The sequence below is a fragment of the Dermacentor silvarum genome, chromosome 8 (assembly GCF_013339745.2).
Source record: "Dermacentor silvarum isolate Dsil-2018 chromosome 8, BIME_Dsil_1.4, whole genome shotgun sequence".
NCBI classification, from domain to species: Eukaryota; Metazoa; Arthropoda; class Arachnida; order Ixodida; family Ixodidae; genus Dermacentor; species Dermacentor silvarum.
The window spans coordinates 21071516-21085364 of record NC_051161.1 but is presented as its reverse complement, the minus strand read 5'-3'; the positions used below and the strand labels follow the sequence as shown (position 1 = coordinate 21085364).

Sequence of the window (13849 nt, the reverse complement as noted above, 5' to 3'; positions counted from 1 at the left end):
CGATAATAGACTTCTAGACGGATAGTCTATCGATCTGAGCTCGACTTCACATTTTTCTTTAGTGCCCCTTTAAAGACTACCGTTTTATCACACTCACTGTCATACCACAGCGTTATGAAAACCAGTCACGCGTACATTACCGAAACTGAATACCAACTTCTATAACAGCGATCCGACATGCGTGTTGAAACACTCTCTTTTAAGACTTCTTCCCTTGTACGTCTGGGTCGACAGAGAAGAGGCAAGCGTTCGATTAGACACATTCACTATGTAACTGCCATTCGGCTGCAGATGGTCTCGCGGGCAAGTGATCAGTCACGAACCTTTTTATATTAAATCCGCTTTTTGCTCCTCCCCTTATATTCGTGCCGCTTCCCTTGCCTTTCCTCTTCCCCTGATTCAGATGTGCCGCCGCCTCCGAAGGTGTTCGTCTCCGGCACGACGCATTCGTCCATCACTGTCACCTGGCACCAGCAGTTCGCCAGCGGAGTGAGAGGTAAATGAACGCCGTTCCGCAGTCGCTGTCGACCGCACGCACGAGCGCGTGGAAAAAGCACGCACACGAAGATGCTTTGCCAGGCCATCTCTTCTGCACACCTGTTGCGGAGGAAGCTGAGCCACCGAAGCAACTTGTATCGGGCCCGACCGCGAGGTTATTAAGCCGCACTAGCTCATTTGATCAATCACTCGCGAAAGTGTCGACAAGAGAGTTTCCGGGTGCCGGTTTGGGCACCTGAAAGTGGCGGGCGTGTATTAGCGCAACAACGTTGGCGCACTACGCGCCATCGGGCTTGATTCGAATGCAAACGGACGATGTAAATCCCGGCAGTGTGCTACTGGGGTGTAAGTAGCACACTGTGCGCCTGTGACGTGTGTCTCTGTGCTTTCTTGACTGCGCCTTCGGGCTACATTATGTTGTTAAGCAAACACAAACTTGCCCAACAACAAGTTCTCCTGAAGTGCGCATTAGGCAATGCCTTTTCCATCAATACAAGTATCCCGCCAGCTGTATTTCCTTCGGTGATCGTATTCATAATATGTAAGCGTTTCTTCACGGCCCTACGCTGACACATCGACGGAGAAGCGTGATTCAGAACAAAAATTGTTTAACTTCTTGCTCAATTCTATTCTCACCGCTTTACAGGCACTGAATCTTGCATTAATGTATACTGCATACATCTAAACACTTTACCAAGAAAAACTACGTATGTGTGTCCTCAAAACATTTTGCCCGAACAGACATTGTCGCCACGGAACAGGGGACATGCGAAGTTCCGTGAGCAGGCTTTCCCACACAGCTAATTTGCCGTAGCCAAGATGGCCGCGTTCTAGCTAGTAGCACCGTTAAACCTAAGACACGCGTTTTCATAGCTTGGACACCTTAATTACAATTCTAACCCGAGGTCCGCCACCGTGGTTACGTCAAACTAGGTGTGTGGGAAAGCCTGCTTACAGAATTTCGCATATCTCCTATCCCTGAAGCAGCAAACGGCATTCGTCGCAAAAGAGCACATTTGAGTACTTGCAATACATAAACATTTCAATGCGAGAACTCTCTCATAGTTACACACCAACAAAGTGCATGCAGGAATCAGCGCCCGCGCAATCGTAACACGGCGCGCCCTTGCGCAGGTTATGTGCTGTACCATCGGCCAGAAGAGAGCTCCCAAGACTGGAAAGAAGTGAACCTTGACTCACGAACGTCCTCGTACACCGTGTCCGGCCTCGAGTCCGGCGTCCTATACCAGCTGTACGTCAGCGCCACCAACGAGTACGGCACGGGCGATCCCAGCGAGATCATCACCGTAAGGACGCACAAGGCCGGTGAGTGTCTACACAGCTGTACGGCGCCATACACAATACCAGCAAGAATACACAAAACACAATTACAGTTGCTTTGGTTAGGACATGCTGGTTGTACAAGGCGACTAAATGTAGTTTTGCGAAGAAAACGACCGAAACTACAGCTTTCGTGAAGAAATGCTAGTGCAATACTACCGTCGTGCTTGCTGCAAGAAAGGAAATGGCCCCTAAGGAGCGTTATGGATAAGTATAACGAGGAGTTGTACTTCAAATAAACGGCTCGCGTGTCTCGTGCTCGCCCTGCAATGATGATCATTGCCTGCCAAAATACCCCGATGCTAAACATAGACAGCACGCCGCGACTTCGACGTAAATCAACCATTAGCGCACGAAGTACATCGGCGAATGCCATTCAACTGCCGGGCATCGAGCGACGCGCAGACAGCAATATCAACCATGCGTGCTACAGTACCTATAATAGGAGAAACTAACGCATGTACCTGTACACGTTTCTCAGCGTTTCCACGCCTTGAAAGAGCAAGCTGCATTGCAGACCTGTCGTGAGTCTCATACTGAGGAACTCCGCTTCACTGGAAAGTGAATCCAGGTTCTAGATTACAGTAACCAACAGCAGCATGCTTGCCAGAGTACAAGATAGAGCGACCGTGGTGCTGGCTACATAGACAGCCGGCTCGCATGATTGACACGATGTTTCTGCTTCGGAAACGCTGAAGTTGTGTGCTAGCCGGATCATAAGCATCACGCAACGCAAGTTATCCGAAACTAGAATCCTGCAGACAACCCATGATTCTCTAGCGAAAGGAAAGTAAACTCTCTCCAACTTTCCTCGGGTACTTTTCAGCACCTTCTAACAAGGATGAGCCAGCCGGTTTTCGTACGTACTCGCAGTCGTCTAAGAACGTTCGCCCCCATGACAAATGAGTGTTCATAAATCAAGCTCACTGTCGCTAACCAGTCGTTAACTGTCGCAAGGAGAGACACGAGCACTGCCTTATCAATATTGTGCGCGGACTCATCTCAACGTCAGGCGTCTTCAGACAGCGTCGCGTTTCGAGTCTCGTCGAAGCGACGTGCGCGGCGACACGCATGGGTGACGCGGGAGAATTCAAAACAGAGAAAGGCGAGGCGCGTCAAGCTACGGCGATGAAAAGAAACTATACTGAAAAATGTCCCCAACAAGTCGAGAATTTCGCCCGCCTAAGGTCGAGGTCAAAAGGTCCCGACGTTCACGGTTTACCGCGCACGGAAGCCACCGCCCTCACCTCCTTCCCCCGTTTTCCCCTTTCCTCTCTAAGCCATGCATTGCGCCAGTTAGCAGGAAACGGGCAACACTCCGAAGAAAGCCGGCAAACAGGTGGCGCTAGCTTCTCTTCTAAAGCAGCGCTACGCCGACGATGTCAGGCTTCGAGTGATGCGAGGAATTTCATGCAGCAGCGTTTAAGCGGTTATGTTTTTTTCAGTCAGTGGGGCAACCGCAGAAATCGCGGCTTAGGTCGGGTGCTCTAGGAAAAATCAAACCGGAAGCTCACGACGGAAAGCCGCTCATCTACATGCGGAAGATAAAACTAGAAAGGAGTGAAAGAGCCTGTTCATGATAAAGCCCCTTGATGTTAGTTCATGAGTGCAGTGAGCGCCGCGGTGCGACGAAAATGCTTGAGAGAGGACGGGGTGTTTGCTAGTGCGCCTTGCATAAGAATGTCCCGCGGCTTCTGTTTTGCTTTTTCCGACGCTGGTGCGAGCAGCTTGAGGTAGATGTAGTGACTGGCCTCACTTGCGCTTCGTATGCTATGGTGGAAGGATTCATGCAGTATATAAATGTTTCAACCATGTGACCAGAGTTTCGCGAGCATAAACGTAGGGAAAGATCAAAGCAAGACATTGCTAAATGGTTAAACATTCCGCAAGCACTTAAACGTCGTACTTTTTTTTCTCTCGTCATTTTGCAAATTCTATAACGCATATTACATTTATGAAAATAAGATGATACTATTCCTTACCGCTCTCGCCTGGTAAAATCCCGTACATATCAAAGTTGTAGGCGAAGTTGCATAAGCAACTACAACTCTTGCATTTTTGGTTCGGAACGTCAGCTTGCTCTAGAATCACGTGCAGCTTCTGGACTCGCCATCAGTCATTTCGCAGGATGACTGATGGCGAGTTTCATAACTTGGAGGACTTCCATAACTTTCGCAGCAACTGCTCGTTCGCGAATTATTGGTTTCCTTTTTTTTTTCTCATTACGACCCGGAAGGCGAAGTATACGAAAAGCGAGATCGAAAAACAATACCAGAGCTCACGTGCAACTAACTGTCCTGAATTCAGTAGGCGGAGTACATAAGTAACTTTGACTCTCCATGATCAAGCCCCTGTGACTAAACATGCAAATCGGACTACAATAATGATCCTATGGTGATACTGTTGAACCAAGTCCATACCTCGCATTGATTCACTGCTAGCAGGCGATGTTAGCCGGAAGAAGTCGTTTAAAATACAACGTTTTCAAAGAAGCCGTTGCACTCCAGCGTAGAGAAAAACAGAAAGCAAGATCCATTATCGGAGTTAACACAAGCGTATTGTCATTGGCACCTTGCCTTCAATGCGAGGTCCGGTCAAGAACAGCAGCGACATGCACTCTTGAAACCGACAGGGAAGGTTTTGTCACAGTGAGGTATACTGAATGTACGCTGAGGACAACCCCATATAGCGAAGACGTGAGCCCACGTTGGTCAGCCCACGTGCCTTTTGGTGTTTAGGCCGATGCTTAAGAGTGCTTCATCTAGCCTCAATGCATGCTTTCCAATTTCCACGTGTATCATCAGCATAGACTGAAACGCTCAATGATCAGAACTAACTGATTCCGAACGACTGTTACGCGTAATTGCGTGCAGCTGTGGCGTGCAGCTGATCTATAGACAGTTTTAAGGCATGGGGTCGTCCCAAGTGTTCCACGCAGTGCTGAAACACTGTGTGACGTGAGATAGAAAAGAAATCATATTACTCGCACTAACACAGACTTCACCATTTATAGCGAACCGCGGTGTCTTGGCAGTTGTGCTGCTTGAATTAAAACACTGCTACAAATGCAGGTGAACCTGGAAATAGAACAAAGCGTCGGAGCAGATTCGGAATTGTTCGCGTTCGAATGCATGCTTATAGTACACTTTTTCTTGAAACGCAGCTCACCGAGCATCGGCATTACGGACGCTGCATATTTCATGATTTCGCGCTCGAAGGCTCGCAGCGAGTCACGGCTTCGGCCTGCTGCGCGGCTTTGCAACTGCCCAAAAAAAGAACACGTGCTTTGGCTCTCAAAAATTGGCTGTCCCACAACAATGCCGCCGCTCACATCTTTGGTTTGTGCACGTAGGCGGCGTGATGCAGTCCCCGATCTTCGGAGACGCCAGCACCCCGCTCTACCTGAACCTGTTCATCATGATCCCCGTGCTGGCGAGCCTGGTGACCATCGTGCTCGTGGTCATCGTGACGTGCGTGTGTCTCCAGCGAATCAAACGCCGACCTCCGCAACCGCCACTCCAGCCTCCACCAGGCACCATGGAGAGGCGGAGCAAGCAGTTCGCCGGCGGCTTCGACGGACAGCCGCAGAGTGAGAACGGACTCCTGTTCATTCAATCCGTCAGACCACTCCGCGATGCTGTATACTCCAGTGGGCCCTGAGTCGCCTACTACTGCACGTAAATTGCTATAGGACACAAAAACTAACAAGGCCAATACTTCCCCTGCCTCATCTGTAACCATCCAGCGGAGAGTGACACAGACACGAAAAAAAGATTTAAAAAAAAAAATAGGGGTAGCGTTAGCTTTTGCTACCTGGCAGAGAAGCAGATACGCGTAGTCGGCTAACTCCGAGTGAATCTGGTAGTTTTAAAAGGGAAATAATGTATAGTTTACCGACTAAACGTGGTGACCTTATTGCCTCGAACTGCGTGTTGAGCGAATATAAATTGCATAAAAGAAAGTAAATAATTTTGGCCCTGCCCTCTACGCCGAAGTATCGCAGGCTGCCGAATCTTCAATAGAATTAATTGGACAGTAGTCAGTGTGAATACTTTTGAGAACGAAAAAAAAATATAAAATAATATAGTAGGGGTACTACTACCGCCTTGGATCAAGCACGAACAAGAGACATGGCACGTACGACATGGCCGACAGGCCGCTTGTTTAAAAGCGGTGGAGCTGCGTAGTACGTGGATGTGAAATTACGCCGAACCGCCCGATGAGCTCGTGCTGAGAGTGTGCTCGGTGCATTTCGCGCAGTGACATCGACGAGCGCGCGGCACGCCGAGAAGGCACAACAGGCGGCCGGCGAGTACACGGGCCTCTCGCAGCGCTACGTGGAGGTGCAGCCACCGCCGCTGCCCGCTGACCACCCAGTGCGCGCTGTACCCGGCGCCCTGCGCCACGCTGCCCATGACCGAAGAGCTCGAGGCAAAGATGGCCAGGCACAACGTCAACCAGGAGATGAAGACGTTCCTCGCACAGGTACGCCACACGGTTCTACAGTTATGCGTCGCTAGGAAGGGGGCTGTTCTCGTAGCAAGCACAGCTGTACAGTGAATTGGTATTGCGAGTGTCTCGCTTCGCCAAATCTCACATCGCGGTCTTCATTGAGGCTGCATCACCCAAGTGTTCCGGTAGGCGCGATGTATACGTAAAATTGATTGCTGAAGCGCCGGTGGCGCAGGTGATGATAGAGACATTCATTACAGACGCAAAGTGAGGTCGGCATCAGCAGAAGCCCCTTGGCCTGTCGCTATAGATACATAAGACAGGGGAAATTTGTAATGAAGGATGGCGAGTTCGCTATGTGCAGTCTGCTGAAATTTCAAGTAGGACATTATGACCTGCGTGCGAAATGCAAGCATTCTTCCTGCAAGCGACGTAACTTTCTGCATTAAGCAGTAAACCATGACGTCCTAGAATGCAGCCCAAAGTGGCACTGCGCGAGAATATAGAGGTTAAAAAAGCCGCCGCGGTTTCAGGAAGCATAGCATTTAACACTCCACGACAGGTTCATCGCCGGTTAGCGTAGAATAAATACCATGTAAGCAGCTGTTGAAAACTCGGGTGAGCTGTTGTGGAAGACAAGGATCTATTTTAAAAAATTTAACAGCTGCCTTCCTGCAAAGCAGTACCGCTAACGGGCACACTCGCATATTGTTACTAAGTTAGGGTACACAGACAGCCGCTAGTTTACGCCCTGGCAGCATCATGCTTCTATCTTCATGCCACCCGCTCATGACGCGACACTACTCCTTGTCCTCGCAGAACCGGGAGCTACCAACGCTTCCCATGGGCGCCAAGTCCTGCATGTCCATCAAGAAGGACCACATGTACGAGAGCGCCCAGTGATGCCACGCCGCGTGAACTACGCAACGGATTCCACCGTAGAGGTGGAAACGGCATCCGGCGCCCTCGGATCATCGTCGCACTCGCTTCTCTCACGTTTCACCACATCCGCAACAAAACCACAGAGCACACATCCGGACCCTGCTGTTCCCAGTCCTCGGCGTTCGCGACCAAGTTACGCTCACTATGAGCGGGCCTAGCCTGTCACGACGCAGTGCTCTCTGTCCTGCTGTTATGTGAGTGCAATGTGTAACGGATGTCGCGCTTCGCGTACGCGCCAACCTGGAAAGCTCACGAGCTGCTGGCTCCTCATCAAACTAGTCACGGCAATCCCAGCTGCCCACCCGATGAGCTCGCAAGGAGACAAGTTGGCACCTTGCGAGTTCATCACCGCGGGCAATGTAGTTTTCTCAATGAGTCAGTGAGATACCCTACGGGCAACGCGGTAAGGCAGCACAGGATCCTTTGTTGCAACGATGCCGCAATGAGATGATGTTTATGAAAGCTACAACTTTTGATCTGCTGTCCGTCAAACATACGCTATGTTAAGCGACGCTCGTAGCTCACGTACTAAGTATGCGACGTTGCCTAGTTGAAATCGCCAGTGTTTACCGTCATCAATTCGACATTACTTGACAACAGGCTTCCTCATTTCGTTGAAGTTTGCCTACTCTGTGATTCAGTGCGACTGTAACAGTATTACAGATGCCGTGCGGTCGCGCCTCATGTGAAGTGATCGCAGCGATTGTGTTCTATCATCAGCGGTGGCATGCTCTACGGAAATGATATTACGCTCATGTGGGGACTATAGTGACACTTGAGTTTGATGATCCACGAGTGAACAGTGTATGATCGTTACCACAGTGGCCGCACTCTTGCTCGATCACTTAGGGGAATACTTTTCATTTCTGCGTGACGTAACGTCCAAATAGACGCCTCGCTGGAGCGACGAAAACCTGTCAACGTACTCGTAAACTGTGCATTAAGAAAATAACGCTGGTGGAAGGTGTGTGCGTGCATTTGTCATGACCTCTTCCGGTAGCTTCGCCAATCAACGTGCAATGAAAACAATGTTCCCGAAAGTGGTCGATCGGAAATACGGCCCCAGGTTGCTGAATAGACATGCTGTGAGAGAAGTACGAGGCCGGATATGATACGTTGCTTGACGTCATCGCAGAGACTGCCGATTGTGACTTTACAAGCACGTGGTCATTGCACAGCCCAGATTATCATTTGAATTTGCGCCCGGGACGTACAGGCAGCGCTTGCGAAACGCTCGAGGAACTCACCAATTTTGTTTCATACACTTTTTTTTTTTTTAATCTTTGCGCACCCCATGCTCCGCTTATGCTCAAGCCTGTTCAGAATGGTGCGTGAGGAAATACGTATGACAAATGGTAGCTAGGCTCTTATCTGAAATGGTAATCTCGCGTTGTATATATGTATTTATGATTTACTGCTGTGAAATTACATTCGATGGTTTCCACAGACGTTTACGCTGAGTGTTCACTTCTGAAGGTGCGTTAACTTGCCGCGCTTGCATCGCATCACAACATTAGTGTTGCCGCGTCGTCGCTGCCGTCAGCGGCTGCAAGCCAGCACGACACAGGTTACATTCAGCGGCTACCCGACATGCTTTCGGTTTCCATGCACGTCAGTTATATGCACACCAAGTCTCTTCCTTCTTCACTCGAACCTAAAGTGTCCCATGTCATACCCTATATTATATTGTTATCTTCATTCTGGTGCCGTTGACACAAAGCTCTAACTGATACGCGAAGCGATAACCAGCATCAAGAAATAGCGTCACGCGGCGCGGATGACACTTCGTCCATATGCCAAACGTGCCGGATGGGGGACCGTACGGGCGTGGCGCCGAGCGTCAGCTTTAGCAGCGGCCTGCCAGATGCAGCAGCCCGACAGGAATAAAGGTGGCGCTAAGGTTTATAGGGTATCGTCAGTTGCCAAACAAGTGTAGGCAGGAGTGAGGTGGTGCGTGGTAGGAGAATTCCTAGTAGAAAGACAGCCGTTACAGGGTTGACCCAGCATCTCGCGTGTCGTGCCATACAAACTGTGCTGTAACGTTGCGGTGTGGTAGCGTTCAGTCTCAACTCGTCGACTTTATACCCGTATATGGAACCCTCGCGCTAATGCATTGTTCCAATTATTTTCTTCGCGCACTCCGCAGAAAGCGCCCACAATCAGTTCTGCAGCTATAACAGTCCTGTGAAAGCGCTTACGGTGTCGAGCATTAGAAATCGTCGCGCAGGAAATTTACAGTTCTTTAGTCGTGCGATGTCACTTTTTCTGTGATGCTTCCGACTACTTAGCAGGTTGGCGTAAACAGGGTAGCAAATTTTTACCATGCACCTCGTGGCACCATCGCTGACAAACGAACTGCGAAGCGGCGTTCGAGGCAAGCCGAGAGAGCACCGTGAGATTGCAGTCAAGTGCCATCTTTGTCTGGGAACGGCCGAAGCCAATCTTACACGTTCGCTTTTCGATCAGCGTAGTGCATCAAAACCTGCACCGACACCGTCAGAGCTCTGGAACCGAATTTTGAGTTTAAGGAAAGAAATTTGTCCTCTGATAAAGCCTTCAGTTGCAAATCAATATTTTCACTGAGTAATGCATCTAGTTCGCGACAGTGTTCATTAAATCACAAACGTTCGGCGTGAATATCTCCTATTTAGACAATATTTCGACGTAGTAAACGAGGTCACAACAACGTTCTTGTTATATCCCACCATTAGCCGCAGTATTGAAAAATTGTGCCCTATTGCTTTCATGCGGTTGTTTGGAAACTAGGTTTCCAGTTTCGAGTGCATGTCTCATGATGTTCGTCAATTTAGTGAAATGAATGCTGAGACGCCATGCAACCTTTTTCGGAAATGTAAAAATTATTTATATTTACTGCAGCTGCTGGTTACACTGTTGGACAACTTCTGCATAAAATGAATACTTTGGACACGACCCGGACCACAAGAATTTTCGGTCTCTTCCGAGCGATCACATCGCTAAGCTTACTCAAAACCGTGGTTTTTCGAACATGCATTCTCTTCTCGCTGACATATTTTATGCATAGGCTACGTTAAAATTAGAGTCCGAAGATGCAACTTCTTGTATACTTCTTTGAGCCTCCATCAGACTTTCACAGTAAATTTTACCAATATTTTCATGGAACTCCAGAAGCGGATGCGCGCGCGGACACACACACACACACACACACACACACACACACACACACACACACACACACACACACACACACACACACACACACACACACACACACTCACGCGCACGCACGCACGCACACGAAGTCAGCGCGAAACTAACGACACATGACATTAGAAGGTCGCGAACAGTAGAATATATGAACTAGACACAGTAGAATATATGCCCGCCTAATGCTTCAATCTCGGGAGCGTTCCTTACCGCTTACCGATACGCTTACCAGTATCGAGCCATGTGCTTTCCTTTCTTGTGCCATGGCGTCAAGTAAACAGTAGGTCCTGGTGACTTCGAATACAATGAACTATTCGTTAATCAAGTCATTTTCGAAGGCATTCTTTACGCCCTTGATATTTCTACGTTATATTCCCACTGAGCGAATACATACAATATCTGTAAAGTAGAGGTAATTTTCACTGTACACACGACGAATGTGCTTACGAAATGGAAATAGAATTGTTTCATTACACTTTACACTTAACGATAATGCAAAACAAGTCAAAATATATTACAAACTAGACGGCCGGCAAGCTATTCCGCAGAAGTGTCCTGCAGTGTTGACGAGCTGCTACAGCCTTTCATGTACAGTGTATATTTCGTTTCACCTTCTTTGTGTGTGTGCAGGCATACATCGCAAGCTGTTTCATATATCGTCTGTGGGTGTGATGTGAAAAAAAAAGAAAAGAAAAAAAGAAACACTGCTGTTGTCACACTGTTTTGTCTTGTGGCTGAATCAACGCGTGCGTCCTGAATGAGCCCTTCTTCTTTTGTAAAATGGCATTACATACCTTGTCACAATTTGTAAATAATGAAAATAAAGAAAAGACGCCGTTTCGGTTGTCTTTCACATCACCAAACGTTGTTTGCTTTGCTTACGAAGAGCTCGTTGAGCGACGCCAACTTTCGCTTTCATAAAGTCATTCCCAAATAGCTGGAACGGCTACGTCAGTTTTGAGCTTGCGAGCAAGACTGCAAGACCAGAAGTAAAACAGCCATGCTTTTTAGCAGTGTGCTAATCTCGCTTAGGTCTTGTCTTCCAGCACGTGTGCATGAAAGCAAAAAGGAAAAAAAAAAGAAGAAAAAAAAACGCCTCAGAAGCGCTTACTTATTCGGAAGAAGGAAGATGTATGGCGAGACAGGAAATGAAATAAGGGGGTGTGAATTTCGAAGCCATCACTTCTGCGTTAATGTACTACCCGATAGGAGCACCATGGCTCTCAGTTCAGCTCAAGGTAGACAATTTCGCCTGCCTAAATTTCTACTAGCATCAACGGTATTACTGAATGTTTACAAATTCAGGTCAGCACGACTAGAGGACACGTGGCTACGCAGAAGCGTAAGGCCCTTACAACGGCTGTCACTTGTACTTGGAACTGGCCGTACCTTCCACTGCAACATGTCCAAACTGTCCCCTTCCAGCGGCGGATGCAGATGCGTATCGCTTAGTATATGAGCTCGTCTGGGCTTGCAAGCCGGACGCTCCAGCCTCTTACTGGAAGCTGGCCTCCGCTACAGCGCCACGAATAGCTATGATATCGCTGGGTACATGGAAACATATTTCACCAAACACTGCTTGAATTCATATACACAATGCCTTGAGGCCAGTCTCCATCGTAGTAACAATAAATGAGAAAAAGAATGAAAATAAAACGGAAGGGCAACGCAGGCTGTAGACAAGAAAAATAAAAAAACGGTAAACAGGCCGCTCCTTTCGCATCACACATGGAAACATACAAGAAGCACGTCCCTTGAAAACAAGCTCGCACCACCACGTGATGCACTGTTTCCTAAGGGGACATGTGCTGCGTAAAGCTAATCTTTACGATCCTTCGGTACGCGCACCATGTGCCTGCATTTTAAGATTACGTGCCAACGTGACGTCGTCCATGTGTGGTGATGAGAACGCGCGCTTAAGACAAGAAGCTGAAACCTAACAGTTGTTCAAAAGCGACGTCGAGTTCCCGCCACGACAACAGCGCCGCTGCGGAGAGAACCGTTAACTACGCCCGGCGATTGGCGGAGCTGTCGTCAGTGCTAACGCGGCCACGCCCAAACCGATGCCCAAAGTGGAACTTCCTGCGGCCTATCATCGAATCCATGACCAAGAAAAACCACTAACGCACGCATTTGCGACCTGCAATGTTGGGTCCATAACCTAATTTATCCGCATTTTACGCGCAAGCAAACACCGCCAAAAAGCACAGTGAGTTTTCCCAAGATAAACACACTTAGTTCGAACTTCGCGCCGCCTTTCACCCGCATTCGTCAACTGATTCGAACTAAACGATTACTTGTGCCGCGCACTGTGCTGAATATGAGTGAAACGAGAGAAAGTCACTTAACAATGTAGATGAGAATCGCAAAGTGGGAAAAAACAATTTTGCGGTTCAAATAATTTCACCGCGATACACCAGAGTGGCCAGGGGGCGCTTTGGGAAGAAGCAAAAAATCGATGAACACCCCTCGGCATGCTAGAGTCATGCGAAACCTGGATCACGCGGAGTCCCTATATTGAGCGAAGTGCGTTCGTCAAATATGGCCGCTATCGATCGATGTCCCATAGAATGGCCACAAGGGCTGGCCTTTAGCGCGGGTAATCGTCAGTCTCGCAGGGGGCAGGTCGAGCAGTTTCGGTATGGCCCATCGGAAAAAGAGTTCGTTCAATATACTCAGTTTTGTACTGGTGAGAATAGCCTACGTAAACAAATACACTCGCCACTTCATGCTCTCGATCATACAAGTGACGCTGTCTAGGCGCAAAATTTAATACTGATGATAACCGTTCGCATGGTGCGGCCTTTAATCGCGAACTAAACTTCCGTACTGTTTCCCGGCGTCTTTTAACCGATGCGAACGATAGCTTCTGTGCTTGCGGAACAATGAGGTCATGAATGAGTTACAACCAAGATAGCTTCAGTAGCTGGTGCATGGATGTTTCGTTACAAATTTGTAGATTTAAGATGCTGTTGAACAAAACATGGCTCGTTCAAACTGAGCCTATTAATCGAAAGTTCGCCATTCAAGAATTCTTTAATGTAGCGCAGATGGAGTGCAACACAAGGCTTGAGTTTATTCAGGCAAAATGCGGAACTTGTTTATACAATGGTAAATATAGTTTCAACTCGGACAAAACCTAGTCTTGTCAAAAGTGAAAAGCATTAATGATGCTACTGCAGAGGAGTCGGGAGATGGACAGCTGCATACCGTAGAGCAAGAGCCCTGTAAGCTGTGGATATACATTTTTGTATAGATATCCAAACGCGTGATGAATACGCATCACACGTCAATAAACCAGCTTCAGTGCACGCTACACGAATGATGTAGAATCATATGTACGTAATCGAATAACGCGACCTCTCGGTTATTTCAGATAAGTCAAGTAAGTCAGAGGTGCTCCTATGGCAGTAAAACAACAAGGCCAAAA

At 48.3% G+C, this 13849-nt stretch overlaps 1 protein-coding gene across 1 annotated transcript in view; it reads left to right on the top strand.

Moving 5' to 3' along the window:
- Positions 1–11282, top strand: part of LOC119461987 (Down syndrome cell adhesion molecule homolog) — a 53601-nt gene extending 42319 nt beyond the window's left edge. Inside the window, exons 22-26 of the mRNA XM_049672378.1 lie at positions 404–496; positions 1633–1824; positions 5192–5428; positions 6100–6324; positions 7111–11282. Of these exons, the coding sequence (XP_049528335.1) occupies positions 404–496; positions 1633–1824; positions 5192–5428; positions 6100–6324; positions 7111–7391 (1028 nt within the window). The 3' untranslated portion in view covers positions 7392–11282. The remainder of the gene's footprint in view (positions 1–403; positions 497–1632; positions 1825–5191; positions 5429–6099; positions 6325–7110) is intronic.
- The last annotated feature ends 2567 nt before the right edge of the window (positions 11283–13849 follow it).